Genomic DNA, 17,157 nt, shown 5'->3' on the forward strand with positions numbered 1-17,157 from the left:
CACCCTCAAGATTAAAAAGTTAAAACAAATAAAAATGAAATGTTACCCATTATGAAATGCATGATAGCCAATGCATGATACCCAATCCTTTAGTTCTGGAGAAAGATAGATTCATTGGGCAGTTCTTCAGAGTAAGGTATTAAATTACTCCTTAAACATCATTTCTCTAAAACTTATTATTTAATCCTAAATATAAAAAAGAAGCAATGTTTCTTAAATGAGTAATCCTGGCTCACCAAAACAATACTTTGGTCAAGTACTTTAAAATAAAGTACATAACTGACATTTTCTCAAAACAATTTTCAATCTTAACATTGATCTTTTCAAACTATTAAATAATGTCACTAGAAATACTGGAAAAGTTCAATCTGAACATTTTCCCCAGAAAAATGTCACTTTTCAAATTAAGCCTTATCCACAAGGATATTCACCCCAGGACCATTTTTAATAGTAAAATATTGGTGAACACTAAGGGGAAAAAATATATGTTAAAACCATAAATGAAATACACTGCAGCTATTAAAAATGCCTGAGTACAATATTTATTTACACGGAAAGATAGTTGATCCATTTGAAGTGAAAAAACTATTAATCGGTATGTAGAATTCTCCCATTTTGTAAATAAATACTAATGTACTTAGAGATACAAATTATCAATTAAATTATGAGTGACAGAATTCATAGATGTTTATGTTCTCCATAGAACTTCTGAGAATTTGAAAGTGCCTACAATGAACACACATCAATTCTGCAATGAGAAAAAAAAAGTATATAATTTTTAAAAATTAAGTCTGTGTTCCTGACTAATCAGTGCCTTCCTCCACCTTGACAGGTTACAAGACACCTAAAGATGTGTCAGGCTCTTCTCACCCAGACTCAGTGATTGACAGAAATTTTTACAACACAAACTTTTGCCCAAGAGTCAAAAGCCTGCTAGAAAAAGATAATATTCTCAGCACGAGTTTAATTAAACTTGCAGCTGACAAGCATCTAGTCTCTGAGGCAACTAGCAGCACTTTGTGAGCCAAGAAAATAAAACTATTAAAACATAGTTTTTCAACCGGAAAAGGACATCTGGGACTTTGAAGTAATGGGCTCAAGGAAGGTGTTAACACATTTGAAACCCAAACAAAATGATCTTGAATACACCTGGCTGAAAACCCAGAGGTGGTGCACAGGTAAGATTGTTGGCAGAGTTTCAGCTTGTGGTCCAGGCTCCTTAAGGATCTGGGAAGGTAGCAACAAGAGACCTGAGCTATTTTACATATTGAAAGGTGAAAAAAAAAGCTAATGAAAAATAGATTCTGGGCAATAAGGACTCATATGTTTACTAAAACAAGGTTAATCCTTTGCTTTTGGCTCAAATGTTAGTTCAATTGCCTGCTAACTAGAAGACAGTATGAGTCTGTTTTAATAATTTTTTAAGGGAGCAACTTAATAATTATTTTATATAGTTGCTGGACAAAATCTTTCACGAGGGATCCATCCAACAAAAATATAATTAAAATAAAAGGGTCCGTAATAGTGAGAAGGTTGGGAACGAGGACTAGAGGGAATCCACACCCCTCGTGGAGACCAATGCCACTCCGTGGCACCTTCTGAGGCTTGCATGACAGTAGACAGGGCTTCAGGTGGTATGTAAGGGGAGGCCAGGTGGCCTCAGTCAGCAATGACCTGATGACCTGGGGCACAGGAAGTGGAGGAAAGGCTGGGCTTTAACTATGGGCCCATGCAATTCCCATCTGAGCACCTAGATATTTAATAAAATAAACACCAGCTGCTGCAGTTGGAGGTGCCAATTCTTCTCTTCCCATTTGCTGCTACACTGAATCAGCAGCCCAGCTTGGACACCTGGTTCTAACAACAGGGCAGCAAGGCCCCATCATGAATAAGCACAGGGAAGGGTGCCAAGAGGCCATCTAATCTGGCTCTCTAAACCCAGGGCAAATGCTGTCCTAAAAGACTGATAAAATGGCTCATTTTTTTCCAAACTTATATTTTAGAGTTCAATCTCATAGGCTATTTATTTGCAAGAAAATATTGTAGCTATTTCCTCTTTTATATTAAGAAAAAAAGAACTTCTTAATAATTCTTTATAGTAGTAATACCAGTTTTGTTCATTCCCTTCCTCACATCCCTTATGGGCTATTTATATTCACTGTACCTTAAAATTTGTTTCCCACTAAACACTTACTTTTATTTTTGCCTGCTGTGTGTTCTAAATATAATTGATCAATGTACACCTTCTCAAAAAGGCATAGGGGCAGCCGATTGGTTCAGCTGGTTAGAGCACAGTGCTGTTATCAACAAGGTTGCTGGTTCGATCCCCGCACCGGCCACTGTGAGCTGCGCCCTCCACAACTACACTGAAACAACTACTTGACTTGGAGCTGATGGGTCCTGGAAAAACACACTTAAAATAAATAGAAGTTAAAAAAAAAAAGGCATAGAATGACCATCAGTACACCATAGCAGACTACTTAAATATAGCAATTCAATAATCCACAGCATTTTTATTTAAAAAAAATCAATTTATCACTTGAGATTTTTTTTCTTCCTATAATTACATGAAAAAGGTGAAATTTAGAGGAGCCATTTTTTAATAGCTTAAATGTCCACGTGTCAACTCCCTGAAAGGACAGTAGAGTATGCAAACCACTTTGGTCCTCTCAGCTTGGCAAATGGACTCTCTCTCCACACGTTGGCCCGGTGATGACTGATTACACCATCCTTCTGGCAAGACTCCATGGGACCTGACCTGTGCCCGTCATCGATACCCACACTCCACAGGAAGCCACTGCAAGAACCCATGATGCTGACGAGCAGCAAACAAATGTCACACTGATGCTACTAGCACTGCTGGCCCTCAAAGTTCACTACACCTTGAAAAATTCCCTTGAAATCTGAAAAACTTGACGCTGCTTAAGAACTTAGGTAACAGAACTCCCAAAGTACATTGTAAAAGGGACTTTCTCATAACATCGGGCTCATGATTTGAGCTCTATAATTCAGAATTCCTAAGTATATTTCCTCATTTCTAGGCAGCTAAGACCCCACCCTCACTCCCGCGGATCCCCAAATCTACTGATGCTCAAGTCTCTTACATAAAATGGTGTAGATCAATGCACACAGTTGGCTCTCTGCATCCATAAACTCCCAGCCACGAATCAATAACAGTACAGGCAATTATTGGGGGGAGGAAAAATCAGCATAGAAGTGGACTGCACAGTTCAAACCCATGTTGTTCAAGGGTCAGCTGCATTTTTAAAAGCTTTGAAAAGCATCATTTTATACAGCACTTGATGTGTTAATATGGCCTTATCCAATTTAAAACCATCTGGAGATTAGCCTTATTAGTTTCCTTTAAGTAACAAAATCCATTACAGCTCTCTTCTGTGACATTTTGTTAACAGGAACACGATGTGTTTTTATTAATGAATAATTTAACACGATGAATGGTCAGGTTCAATGACTCCCTTGTAGCCACCAGGATCCTGGGACCACATGAGATTCTAAAGTAACTTAGGTTCTCTCTGGGCCCATTTTTGCTTTCATTAAGCATGGGTTAATGCTTTCATTAAACAGGCAGGGACTTAATAATCATGCAGAGTTATACAGAGGTAAGTTGGTGGTATCATTATTTTCTCTTATAAAAAGGGAAGCATAAAGCCCACACCTGAGAGAAAATACAGGGAAGCATTTAAATGTCACAGGCATTGAGAGAAAACTGTCAGAAATAGTATGACAAAGAAAACACTATAGATTCACATTCCAGAAGACCCAACTGATCTGACCACACAGGAAAAAAGAGCAATTAACCAGGTACTTTGATTTCCCTAAGCCTCCTAGAGGACAATATCTACGTCAGAAGTTAAGGAAAACACAGCAAATGGTGTCTTTATTATAAGCATGTTTCAGGCAACACATTCCAAAGTCTTTACTAAACAAAGTACACCTCCGATGGTATTCAACTGACTTGCTAACCAGCTGAAAAGAGGAGTGACTCAAGTCTTAAATTTCCTATTGATTTATTTAAACAGGAGCATAGCAAAGAGATGTGTTATCTATTTCTACTTTCCAATTTGCCCCTATGTAAAGCTCTCAGTTATGTGAATGTTGTTATGGAAAGTGTACAGACTGAGTGAGTATTTTTAGGGTGACAATGTTGTGAAAGTTAATTCTGGGGTCCCCAGAATGAGGGCTCAGTTGTTTGGTAGTTTTCTCAACTGAGAATGTCAAAGCTACCGAAACCTAATTTTTATTTTACTGTGGAAAATACTTAATAGCATAAACCAAAGCCAGTGGCTTAAAGGAAACATACACTTCAAAATCACAAGAACGTATTGATGGATAAGCAAATGGTTAGCAAATACAGCAAACTGTGCGTTGTAGAATCTAAGCGGTTGGCATATGGGTACGAAGTACTATATAATGATTTCGTCTTTTCTGCATGTTTGAAAATTTTCATAGTAAAGGGCTGGGGGAAAATAATTCAAAATTGTAATCACAATAAAGGAGACAGCAAGCTCCACTAGGAAAAAAAAGTCAGCCTGGATGGAAAGTGGTTCTTAGCCTAATCCCAGGATCTCAGAGAGTTTAAAACTGAAAAAAGTCTTGGGAATGCTCTAGGGCTGGTAAATACATGGTTTTACGGCTTTGTGAGAAATAAGGAAAAAAGGGATCAATATCATAGCATTTTCAAAAAACTAAACACTTCTTTTTGATGACATTATAGATCAGATTTAGCAGACAAATCTGATCACCTATGATATCTGATCAATGTCCTCATCTTCTACCTTTGCTGTATGAATCCTTGACCTGCCTTCAGTAAGAATTCCTCTACCTTTGAAGTCTCCTCTTAGTAATTTTCCATCCACTGACCTCCTCACTCATCGCTCACTGGGTATGAATTCCCAGCTATCTTTGCTGTTTTTGGAGTTGGGTTTGATGTCTCTCCCCTATTACAATGCCCCTATTGCAATAGTCTTGAATAAAGTCTTCCTTGCCATTTTTACAAGTGTCAGAATAATTTTTTCCTTACTCAGCCTTTATACAGGTAGAGAGAACTTGGCAGCTAATGACAATGCTTGCTGGAAAGAACAGTTTGTTTCCCTCGTGTGGATTAAAGGCTCCAAATACTGAGATTTGTAATTGCTCAGAAGCATTAAGACATTAAAGTCAAATCCCCATCCCCAGTACTGGTCTCTTTTAATCTTAATAGTCCATGACTTCATTTGAATTTAATTTCAAAAAATGACACTAAGGGGAGAAAGATTATGCCATAAAATTTTCTTGAGGATGATGACTGTGTCATATTATGATCCCAGAATGAGACCAATGCCTGACTCATGGTAGGAATGCAATCATTTCATTGGTTGAATGAGAGAAGTAATGAAAGCAGATGAATGATGTTTATTTCCTGAAAGATGACGGCATCAATTCAAAAGACAAAAATATCAATCCTCTGTCCAAATTAGGCAAGTCAGAGAAAATTATAAAGGCACTCGATTTTTTAATTTCTACCAAACATCAAGAATTAAAGACATCTGCCTTTAAAAGTAACTTGTCATTCCTTCTGAAACTCTTCTAAAAAATTAGAAGAGGGAATACTTCCAAACTCAATTCACAAAGCCAGCATTACTCTGATACCAAAACCAGACAAGGACATCACAGTAAAAGAAAATTACATCCCTGTAATTACATCCCTGATGAAAATCAATGCAAATCCCCTCAACAAAATATCAGCTAATCAGATTCAACGATACATTAAAAGAATCATACACCATGATCAAGTGGAATTTATGGCAAGGATGCAAGGATGGTTCAATACACATAAATCAATGTGATACACCACACTAATGAAGGATAAAATCATATAATCATCTCAATAAATGCAGAAAAAGCATCTGACAAAACTCAACATCCATTAATGATAAAAACTCTCAAAAAAGTGGGTATAGAAGGAATGTACTTCAACATAATGCAGGCTTTATATGACAAGCCCACAGCTAACATCATACCAATGGTAAAAAGCTAAGCTCTTCCTCTACAATGAAGGAACAAGACAAGGATACCCAACTCTCCCCCACTTTTATTCAAAATATTGGAAGTCCTAATCAGAGCAATTAGGCAATAAAAAGAAATAAAAGGTATCTCAATCAGAAAGAAAGATGTAAAAACTATCACTAGTTACAGATGACATGATATTATACTTGTATATCATGAACCCTAAAGACTTCACCAAAAAACTGTTAGAAATAATAAATTCAATAAATTTATTATTGAAGGATACAAAATTTAGGACATTTAGGATACAAAATTGATATACAGAAATCAGTTATGTTTCTATATACTAATAATGAACTATCATAAAGATAAATTAAGAAAAAAACAATCCCATTTACAATTGCATCAAAAACAATAAAATACCTAGGAATAAATTTAACCAAGGAGATGAAAGACCTATACACTGAAAACTATAAGACACTGATGAAAGAAATTTAAGAAGACACTAATAATGTAAAGATATTCCATGCTCATGTACTGAAAAAAACATTAAAATATCCATACTACCCAAAATGATATATACAGATTCACTGCAATCTCTATCAAAATTCCAATGGCATTTTTCACAGAAATAGAACAAACAATCCTAAAATTTGTATGGAACTACAAGAGACCCCAAATAGCAAAAACAATCTTGAGAAAGAAGAACAAAGCTAGAGGCATCACACTTCCTGATTTCAAATTATATTACAAAGCTACAGTAATCAAAACAATATGGTACTGGCATAAAAACAGACACACAGATCAATGGAACAGAATAGAGAGCCCAGAAGTAAACCCACACATATGTGGTTAATTAATTTACAATAAAGAAGGCAAGAATATACAATGGGGAAAGGTCAGTCTCTTAAGTATGTGGTGTTAGGAAAACTGAACTGCTACATACAAAAGAATGAAATTGGACCACTATCTTACACTATATACAAAAATTAACTCAAAATAAAGACTTAAACGTAAGACTTGAAACCATAAAACTCCTAGAAAAAAATATAGGTGGTAAGCTCCTTGACTTCAGTCTTGGAAATTATTTTTTGGATTTGATACCAAAGAAAAGGCAACAAAAGCAAAAATAAACAAGGGGGACTACATCAAACTAAAAAACTCCTGCACAACAAAAGAAACCATCAAAAAAATGAAAAGGCAACCTACTGAAAGAAAATATTTGCAAATCATGTATCTGATAAGAGGTTAACATCCAAAATATAAAAGAACTCATACAATTCAAAAGCAAAAAGATAATCTGATTTTAAAAATGGACAGAGGATATAAATAACATTTTTCCAAAGAAGACATATAGATGACCAACAGGTACATGAAAAGGTGCTCAACACTAATGATCAGGAAAATAAAATTCAAAATCACAATGAGTTATCACGTCACACCTGTTAGAATGGCTATTAAAAAAACAAGAGATAACTAATGTTGGTGAGAATGCAGAAAAAAAGGGAACCCTCGTGCATTGTTGGTGGGGATGTAAATTGGTGCAGCCACTATGGAAAACAGTATGACAGTTTCTCAAAAAATTAAATATAGAACTACCATATGATCCAGCTATTCCACTTCTACATGTTTAGCCAAAGGAAATGAAAACACTAACTCAAAAAGGTATCTGTATCCCCATGTTTCATGCAGTATTATTTACAATAGCTAAGATATGGAAACAGCGTAAGTATCCATTGATGAATAAAGATGTGATGTATATACACACATATATACATATATACACATACAAATACATACATACATATACACACACACATATATGTGTATATATACATACACATATACACACACACACACACACACACACACATTATTCAACCACAAAAAAAGAAGGAAATCCTGCCATTTAGGACAACATGGATGGATCTTAAGGGCATTGCTAAGTGAAATAAGTCAGACAGAGAAAGGCAAATACCATATGATTTCACTTACATGTGAAATCTAAAAAAAAATAAAAATAAAAAATACAACAATAAAAATAAAATAAAATAAAACCCAAGCTCATACAGAGAACAGATTGCTGGTTGTAGGGAAAGGGAGCAGGTGGAAGTGTGAAAGAAAATGGGTGAAGGGGGGGGTCAAAAGGTATTCTAGTTATAAAATAAATAAGTCCTGAGGATATAATGTACAGCTTGGTTAATAATTCTTTATTGCGTATTTGAAAGTTGTTAAGAGTAAATCTTAAATGTTCTCATCACAAGAAAAAAAATTGTAACTATATGTCGTGAAGGATGTTAACCAGACTTACTGTGATTATTTCACAATATACACATATATAGAATTATGTTGTATACCTGAAACTAATGTTATATGTCAATTATCTTCAATAATGTATTTTGAGAAAACAATTCTAGTATGCAGTTTTAAGTTATTCATTGGTATTGCTGTAATGATAATTAAGAAGCCCTTTGTAGTAGGGCACATCAGAGATGATGTTCACCTAACTAACGCTGACACACATAATAAATACAACCCCTCAGAATGGTTAATCATCTGCTTGAAGGATCACTAGTCTTTTTTTAAAAAAATTTATTGGAGTGACATTTGTTAGTAAAATCACATAGATTTCAGGTGGACAATTCTGTAATACATCATCTATAAATCCCATTGTGTGTTCACCACCCAGAGTCAGTTCTCCTTCCATCAGCATATATTTGATCCCCCTGCTATTCTTTGAAGGAAGCATTCTCCTAAGTGAAAGAACAGTCCAGGAGCTACACCCTAATGGAGATGAGTTCTTTATAATGTTGCATTTAAAAAATGGAGAGCTTAGCCACCCGCTTTAAAATAGGAAAATATCTTATACAGGTTACCAGAAAGGTAAGAGAAATATTTTAGACTACTTTGGACTTTTGAATCATCTGCAAATAAGTGCCTTGGAGAGCTCTGTTAAATAAGACAACCCCCAACACACATTTCTTTTTTTTATCACACAACAAGAAATGCAGAACCTGGAGATTCTTGCAAGTTAATAAGTTCCCAGGCAGGAGCTCTGCTATGATGTCTAAGAGGGGTGGGTGTACTAGAGGAGATCAGAATGGAAACAGAAAGGCCCGGGTCATTCTGAACTTTAGGAAAGAGAGAAATAGTGTTTTTTCTGTTAACATCACTGCCCAGGCAACTAACGGGATTTACTGGTAATTTAATTGCTAATTAGTGCCAATGACTGGGGAGACAGAACAACCTATAGATTCCCAAATAAATCCAAATACTTACGGGCTGTTTGCAGGATTTAAATAAGATGCTTTTATCCAAAATTTCACAATTTTAAACTTTGTGAGACACAAAGAACTGATGTTATGCATTTGACAGAAACTCTGAAGATAGCTTTGTTTTGTACCCATATCTAGGACACTTTTATAAGAAAGGTACTAGGGGAGAAAAAAGAATTGCATAGTTACAGTTATAAACTAAGTAAAATTATGCTGTAATTATTATTTATCCTTTCTGCAGAAGCAAAAAAATTGATCACTGATAAAAACCTGAATGTGATGCTTTCACATACAGAGCACTGCATGTTCTTTGGCATTCTCTGCTGCTGTAGTTTCAGGTACAAACTCCATGCTCACTTGTATCTCTAAACCCAGCTGACCATCAACAGGAGAAAGGTTGGGCAAAGAGGTCAAGATGGAAAAAAAAGTCAAAATGGGCTGCTCATCCGTTAAAAACTAAAACGATTTCAGGTCTCTGAAGCACAGGGACCACTTGGGTGGTATGTAAATTTGGGGAGAGAGAAATGAAGTAGCTGCTGGGTGGAGTCTCTGGGTCAGACTGTTTCCTCCCCTGGGCTCTTTCTGAGCAAATCTAACAGGCTGTCAGTGATTTCAAAGCCAAACTCAAAAATAAAACTCATTAATGCGTTTTGGGAAAGATTTTAGCTCTGTGAATGTTACCTATAACTGCAGTGCTTTACAGAGCTCTACAACCTAGCATATAGCCCTTAATCAAGTGGCTAAACTTTTCAGCCACAATAGGAAAGTTTTTGAGGAGCTGGGAAATTCCATCTAGCCCGATGCCAATAACTATTAATAAACGAGGGTCTTCGGTTTCTGGATCCCCAAATCTCACTGGGATTGCATAAGCTAATTCCCTAGTTCTATAACCTATGGAGTATCTCTTCTTGAAAGGGATTAACAGTAAGTGGCAACCAATAAACCACTTCTCAATTTTTCTACCATCTAAAAGGTCAACCACTCTTTAATTCCTCACTCACTCACCAAGTGATGCAAATTCTTCCTTCCCAGGAAACCTTAGAAAGTAACTCATTTTTCTAGAAAGGTAAGCGAACCACTTCTGACTCAGGCCTTGATTCAGTGGCATCTCTCTTATCCCCACTCTCTGAGCAAGAATCTTCCTACCAATGCTCTTCTTCTCAAGTGCCTTCTAGAACAAAGACAATTCCTCCTCCCAGTACATCCTGTAGCAAAGGGCAGTATTATGGGTAGCAGCTTCTGACCATAGCCACAAAGACAAGTTCCTACTTGTCTTTCTCTCCCTTTCCCTATTTCAGCCATTTTGATCATGCAAGATGTATTTTTGTAGGAAGATAAACTATATATAGTTCAAGATTTGAGGAAGTGGTACAGTACATCTGACAGAGAGGCAGCAAGCTAGTAATTAACCACGGGTCCCGACGGCTGCACCATCATTTATTTCATCCCGTGTAAGAAGGCAGTTTGTTGTTGTGGGTTCCAGAGGTAGACTGCCTGGGTTCAAATACAGGCTCCGCAAAGGTAGTATGACTCTGGGCAAGTTGCTGAGACATTCCGTGCCTCTGTCTCTTCATTTATAAAATGCAAATGGTAGTGCATGCCTACCTTATAGGGTTGTTGTGAGAATTAAATGATGATGATACAATCTTGGAAAATAGTGTAAGCATTAAACAGTAAGCATTATGTTATTAGCTATTATTAGTAACATGTATACATTTTTTAAATGAGGTAATTCTATATGTATTGACTTGGAATAAAATCCATGACACCGTATTTTGTGCAAACGTTACAGAATAACATGCTTAGTACGAGCATATTTGGGAAAGAAAAAAGAAAGGCATGATACATATTCATAGGTGCATCTAAGTATAGAAAGGCATACACACCACTCAAAGATTGAACTGTCATTACCCTTAGGGAGTGAGGGGTTGTGGGGGGAGCTTATATTTGTATACGGGGCTTGGCTTGAATTAACAAGTATGTACTACTTTTATAACTACTTTTAAAAATTAAACATTTTACAGTGGCCCCTCTAAACTTCAAGTTGAACATCTTTCTTGTCCTGGTCTAGAAAATGATAAGCTTCTTAGAGATAAGGAAACTGAGGCCCAGGTAGAAGGTAGAGCCCTGTAAGTACTATCTCCCACATGTCTCATTGCAGGTAACCTTATATTTTTTACAGCCCTTGGCCTATCATGTGACCACCATGGGATCCAAACATTCTGAAACTGGTGGGTTTTTTTCTCCCTTTCCTTCCTGCTTATCTGAGGTACCCCTTTTATTGTGTCCAAGGAGCTTCCACATTCCGTGTTTTAGAATCTTCCTTCCTACCTCTCTTATAACTTTCTCACCATTTGCCTGTTTTTCTGCCCCTCGGGCAGGTGCCCTTGCCCTGGAAAACCACTCAAGGGACAACCGAATCCTACATATTCAGGTTTTTGGCAGGCGCAGGGCCCCACCTACACAATTGCAGGATGGAGTATGTCTTCAAGTTGCTTATCTTGCAAAGGGTCCAAATGGGCTTTGTGGGGACAGAGCCCCAGAAAGCAGTTTCCAGGCTCTCGGCCTCATGTGGAGGGTTTCAAATAGTAGAGGGCCGTCGGATAGTAGATAGCCGTCAGCTGTGGCTGGTTGGCCATCAGCTGTAGCCATTGAGCCATTGGCCACTGATATAACTGCCGCGGCTACGGAGGGGAGCCGAGGAGAGTGAAGGAGAGTGAAGGAGAGTGAAGGAGAGTGAAGGAGAGTCAAGGAGAGTCAAGGAGAGTCGGTCGGTTGGCAGCAAAGGTTGGCAGCAAAGCGGACAGCAGGTCACACATTGTGTGAACCCAGCCTCCAGTGAGACCATAGTGGTATGACTTCCCTACCTATGGCTCCGTGGGTGTTCCTTTTTGGCCTCACCACTTCCTGCGTTCTTATGTGGGGAGTGGGAGCAGAGACCCCGCCGGACCCCCCACATGACAGGCTTTTAAACAATTTTTTCTTATTTAAGTCAAGAAACAGTGCTTGGTATGTTTGGCAGGCACTTTTCCCTCCTTTAAGTCTTCCTTACACAGGTGTTTATTTTTGTGTTGGTTTTCTCCTGGAAGTTAGAAAGCAATTTTGTATTTCCTCACCCCCAAAGTTCTCTATCTCGCTCATCCTTCATTCTGTGTTAATTTTTATTGTTTTAGCATCCATCACTTTCACTTGTTTCTTATCTTTCACACTCCAGCTATCTACCCCATTTATACACATTTTCTATTTCAGCCCGGAGAGAAACTGTTATATGATGAAAGAGGAAGGAAAAGAGAATTCGATATTCTAGGCACAGCACCGACCAGGTCACCTCTCGCACCGGAACCCGGAGCGTCGGGAATCATGCCTGCCCTGGGGTATCCGGGCCACCAGAACAGGGTCAGCATCAAAGCGCCCAGGCGTCGGGAGAGATGATTGGTTACTGGATGAACCAATCAGCGGGCAAGGCTGTGCAGGGGTAGAGAAGGGCCAAGATTACAGAGCGGACTGAGTTAAAGGAAAAGGGGCAGGTGTGCCAGGCATCGGGGTTTTACGTGCACTTTTGCACCTACCAGGTCACTATTAACCCAGGATCTCGGTCTTCTAAATTCCACCTTCTGAGTGCCAGTTTCATACCGCTGAATAGGAGGAGAAACATTACATGTCCTACCATTCATAAGATGGTCATTAACAGTCAATGGAGGAGTAGCCGTAGAGTGGGGCAGAGGCCATTAAAATCCTCGCTCCTTTCCCAGTTCCACACCAGGTTGTCACCCCAACTCAATCTGTTCTTGAAATAGTAAATCACTCAAACGCTCACATAATCGCCAAAGCTGATTACCACATTGCTATCGTTAAATATCTGAAATAGGTTTACCCCTCCCCAAAGACTGGGGGAAAATAGTATTGGCGTTTAACGAACGCGCAGAGTTTTACTCCCTGCTAAAGGAGAAGCGAATGAGCTCTTAGGCTGAAGTGGGAGAAACTGAGACCTTCTGAAAGGTGCAACCACGACAGCCAACGCGGCCGCCTCCAGGGCTCGGACACCGCCACCCCCTCCCTCCCCGGCGCAGGGACGGCTCCTCCAGGCTGTGCCCCGCAAACTTCAGGCAGGAGCGCCAAGATTGAGTGGGGGGGCTGCACAGATGCTACATTTCCCTGCTCTGTTTCAAACTTCAGCAAAAACTGGTCTACGCACTTTCTTCCAAGTGTGGTAACCCCCCGGATCACAGACCCGTCCAACCCTCGCCTTCCCACGGCCCAGCGCTGCACCCATCAATCTACCACCAAGACCCGGGCTGGAGACGCCACGTCCTTGGGTTTGGGGGAAAGAGGAGTGGGAGAAGACAGAAATGGCCAGTGCAAGTTAAGAGGTACCGCCGAGGCCTGGACGCCGGCAGCCAGAGAGCCCTGGGGCGGGGGAACCAGGAGAGAGGAAGGCTGGCACCGTGCGGGGAAGGGCCGCGAGGAGCCCGGTGTCGCTGCACTCACTCTGCGTAGCCAGTGGCCCAAGGCAGCCGCCGGGTCTCCTTGAGAATGAGGATGGGGCGGGCGATGTGGTCGGCGCTGCACTCCACTTCATCCTGAGACAGCCCGAGGAACTCCGGTCGCCCGTAGGGGAAACGCAGGGGCAGGTCCGAGCCGCCGCCGCCGCCGCCGCCGTGCTCGGAGCCTGCGCTGCCAGCCATGATGCCGCCCATGAAATTGGCCACGGCAGATTTCACTCGAGTGAGCATATTACTCTGGCGCCCGGCAGCAGCGGAGCGAGCAGGAGGCGGAGACCGGGGCCCGGCGAGGCGCAGCGCGGGGCATGCAGGCTGCGGAGGGCGCCGGGCGCACGAGCAGCCGGGCCGCTGGGACGCGCCGCGCGGCTGCCAGAGCCTAGAGCTGCAGGGGGCCGAGCTCCGGCCTCCCGCGCTCGGCGCTGCCGCCTCCCCCCCCTACACTTCCGCAACCGAAAGGCATGGAGCGGGCCGGCGGGGCAGGGAGCGACGCCGCGCGCTCCGGGAGCGGCTGGGCGGCCGCGGCTGCAGCAGGTCCCTTCCCTGCGGGCGGCGCTCGACTCCTGCGTGAGCACCACTGAGACCACCAGGAGGGCCCGCGCGCGGAGCCCGCACGGCTGCTGCCACGGCTACCGTCGCCGTCGAGTCATGTGATAATCAGGCTGCAAGGGCTCTCGCTGCTGTTGTGGCCGGAGCTCAGCCCCTCCCCTGCCGGCCCGAGCGAGGCTGGCACCAGGTCCGTGACCTCCTGTGGGAGAGGGAGAGCCAGGCCGGGTCGGTACCTGGCGGCGGGGATGGGGGCGCTGTTAGCTGTAGCCGGTACAGGTGTTCGGGGACGTCACGTGAAGCCAGGCAGCCAGGAAAAGCCAAGTTGAGGAATCCACTCTCGGAGGAATGCTGCCTACGCCTCTGGGAAAGGAAACTTGGAGAGCTGCAGGGGACAGGGGAGACAGGTGGAATCCTGGTGGGACGGCTCCAAGTCCTGCAGTGGAGATGAGGAACACCTGGTGTGACAGACTTTTCAGAGCTTTAAAGAAAAAAAAAAAATGCAGTGGTTGCACAAGAATCATCCAAAGTTTCTCCCTAGGCATTTCTGGAATTACTTTTCTTTTTCTCTCATTACCACCACAAGCATCATTATCTGTGGAAGCAAACCCTGTTTCAAACCCAGAATAAGCTTAATAGAGAAGAAAACAAAAGAGCTCTAAGAAATCAGAAGCAAGAAGTATGTTTATCTATGTAGTATTTAACTGCTTAATAAATTTGTACAAGCTTTTTCCTCGAACATAACAACAAAAGTATCTTTTCAAAGTTGACCCTGTTTACTATTGAGGCACTTAATATACGTAGCCTTTTCTTACTTCGAAACCTTGTTACAAAATTATCTGAGGGCCCTTTAAAACTAAAGTAATTTAAATAGAACATAGCGACTCAAATGCTAAAGTAAAAATGAATAAATGTTTGCAATGATTTGGTGATGTTGTATTAAAAGAAAACAGAAAAATGTTTGTGAAAACCCCATGAATGTGCTTCATTAGGGATAACATTTTTTAAGTATTGGCTTAAATTTTATTTTTATTTTTTGGCAAAAGAGCTATATCCTGTTCATGTTTACTTTTTCTGTGTCCTGTCCTGTTCCTATGTTTACCTACCATTTAATTTGCCAGGATTCTGGTTCCTTGTGGAGTTATGCACTGAGCACTCCCCTGGAGTTCAGGAGGGAATACAGGCTGTCATTCTCCAGGAGTGGGAAGGCGGAAGCTGCCCAGGTGCTAGGGGGAAAGATAATTCTCTGAAGAGAACTTGGAATCCTTACTTTTAGGTGTGGCCTGGGTAAACCTTATTGATTCCTTTTTTTCAGTATCTATGATATTTTTAAGGCATTTCCCCATTTGTCTTTTTCATGAATAGGTACTCTAGTTTACTATCTGTTAAATAATTATGTAAAAAACAAAATATTCAACCTTTAGTGAAATTCCATTTCTATCAATGAGTTATTTTATTACTTTTCACAGAACACAAACACAGTTTTATCTTGGCCCCTTTAATTTTAAATTTTGAGGCATGATTTTAAACGCTGCAAAATCTAAATGAGCAAACCGATCTTCTCAACGTTTGCTTTGTTAAACTATAAACTGATTCCGATGGGAAATCTCTATGTAGTGGTTAAACATCCATAGGTCTGGAATCCACAGTCTCCTATACACTTAGAATCCCGTTTTCAAGCTATAGTTGTAAAACAATTACCTTTTAGCCATGTCCTTTGGATACCTCAGTTAACTAAGCTCTACTGAGATGAATTTAATATCTTGTTCCCTTCATTTCACTTTGTGTATTTACTAGAAATAGGATTTTCTAAAAATTTCCTGTCTGATATATTTTCAATTTAAAAAGAGTACCTAATCATGGTCAATCAATAAACAAAATCCAATAGTACAGAACTGTAAATGAGAAAGTAGAATACTCCAAAACATTTTCCCAGGGGATTACCACTGTTAGTATTTTCTGTAGGCTTCTACATTTTTCTCTCAAATAGGATATTTAGCATAATTAAACATGGCAATATTAGTCAGATTTGTCAACCAATGTTTTGTAAGAAGTTGTGCTAATATTTCTCCATAACCTGATTATTATCTATTATGGGACAGTGTTTGTATATCTTTAGCTTTGCACAGCAAACTTTGTTCTACTAACAGCAAGCAAACAGGAATTTCATGCCTGTTCTCCTTTGAATATTTCTATAGTATGAGTGTTTACAGCTAACTAATAAATCTACTATCTTATCTAAGGTTAGTGTCCCATCTGACAATTTTCCAGAGAAATATTTTTCATGAAGTTTACTTCTTAATTATGTCATTCATGAAGGTCAGTGCTTTAGAGGGGAATAAATCCTGATTTAAAGGGGGTAGTCATCTCTTCTGGGGAAAACCCTAGAAAAAAGTACCTTTCATCCCTATTACAGATGCAAATTTGAGAGTATCTGTTCTCCACCTTTAGGATTAATGATTCCCTAAATTCAAATGGTATACTAATTAGGAATGGAGAGACCCTCAATGTGTTTATTACACACTGTATGTATATGTGCCCCAGTCATCAATAGTTACCCTTCATTCTCTCTGGAAAATGTGGGTTTAAAGACTTTAATAGAACATTCATTTATGGGTTACATACATAGACCTTGTACTTGGATGTTCTTAATATAAACTAATCCCATTTCTACGTATGTAATACTATGGTTTTACTATTCAATGACTCAGTACCAGCAATAAGACTATTTTCAAAGAAAAAAAGAAAAAGGGTTTGGATGATTTCCTCAGTCAAAACATCAGGGATTGGAGGACTTGGAGCTGAGCTGTAGAAGGCGCAGCTCAGCTCCA

At 40.1% G+C, this 17,157-nt stretch overlaps 1 protein-coding gene across 3 annotated transcripts in view; it reads right to left on the reverse strand.

The window, feature by feature from the left end:
* PPM1H (protein phosphatase, Mg2+/Mn2+ dependent 1H) overlaps nt 1-14,467 on the reverse strand; it is a 244,575-nt gene extending 230,108 nt beyond the window's left edge. Inside the window, exon 1 of one of the 3 annotated variants that reach the window (XR_013994038.1) lies at nt 13,770-14,435. Coding sequence is in view for 1 of the 3 variants with exons in the window: in XM_081060277.1 (XP_080916403.1) it covers nt 13,770-14,014 (245 nt within the window). In the remaining 2 variants the exon portion in view is untranslated. Of the gene's footprint in view, nt 1-13,769 lie in introns of all 3 variants that reach the window. The other 2 variants (XR_013994039.1, XM_081060277.1) reach the window with 2 other exon arrangements.
* Between the last annotated feature and the right edge of the window lie 2,690 nt (nt 14,468-17,157).

Source organism: Rhinolophus hipposideros, assembly GCF_964194185.1.
Source record: "Rhinolophus hipposideros genome assembly, chromosome: 9".
Lineage (NCBI taxonomy): Eukaryota > Metazoa > Chordata > Mammalia > Chiroptera > Rhinolophidae > Rhinolophus > Rhinolophus hipposideros.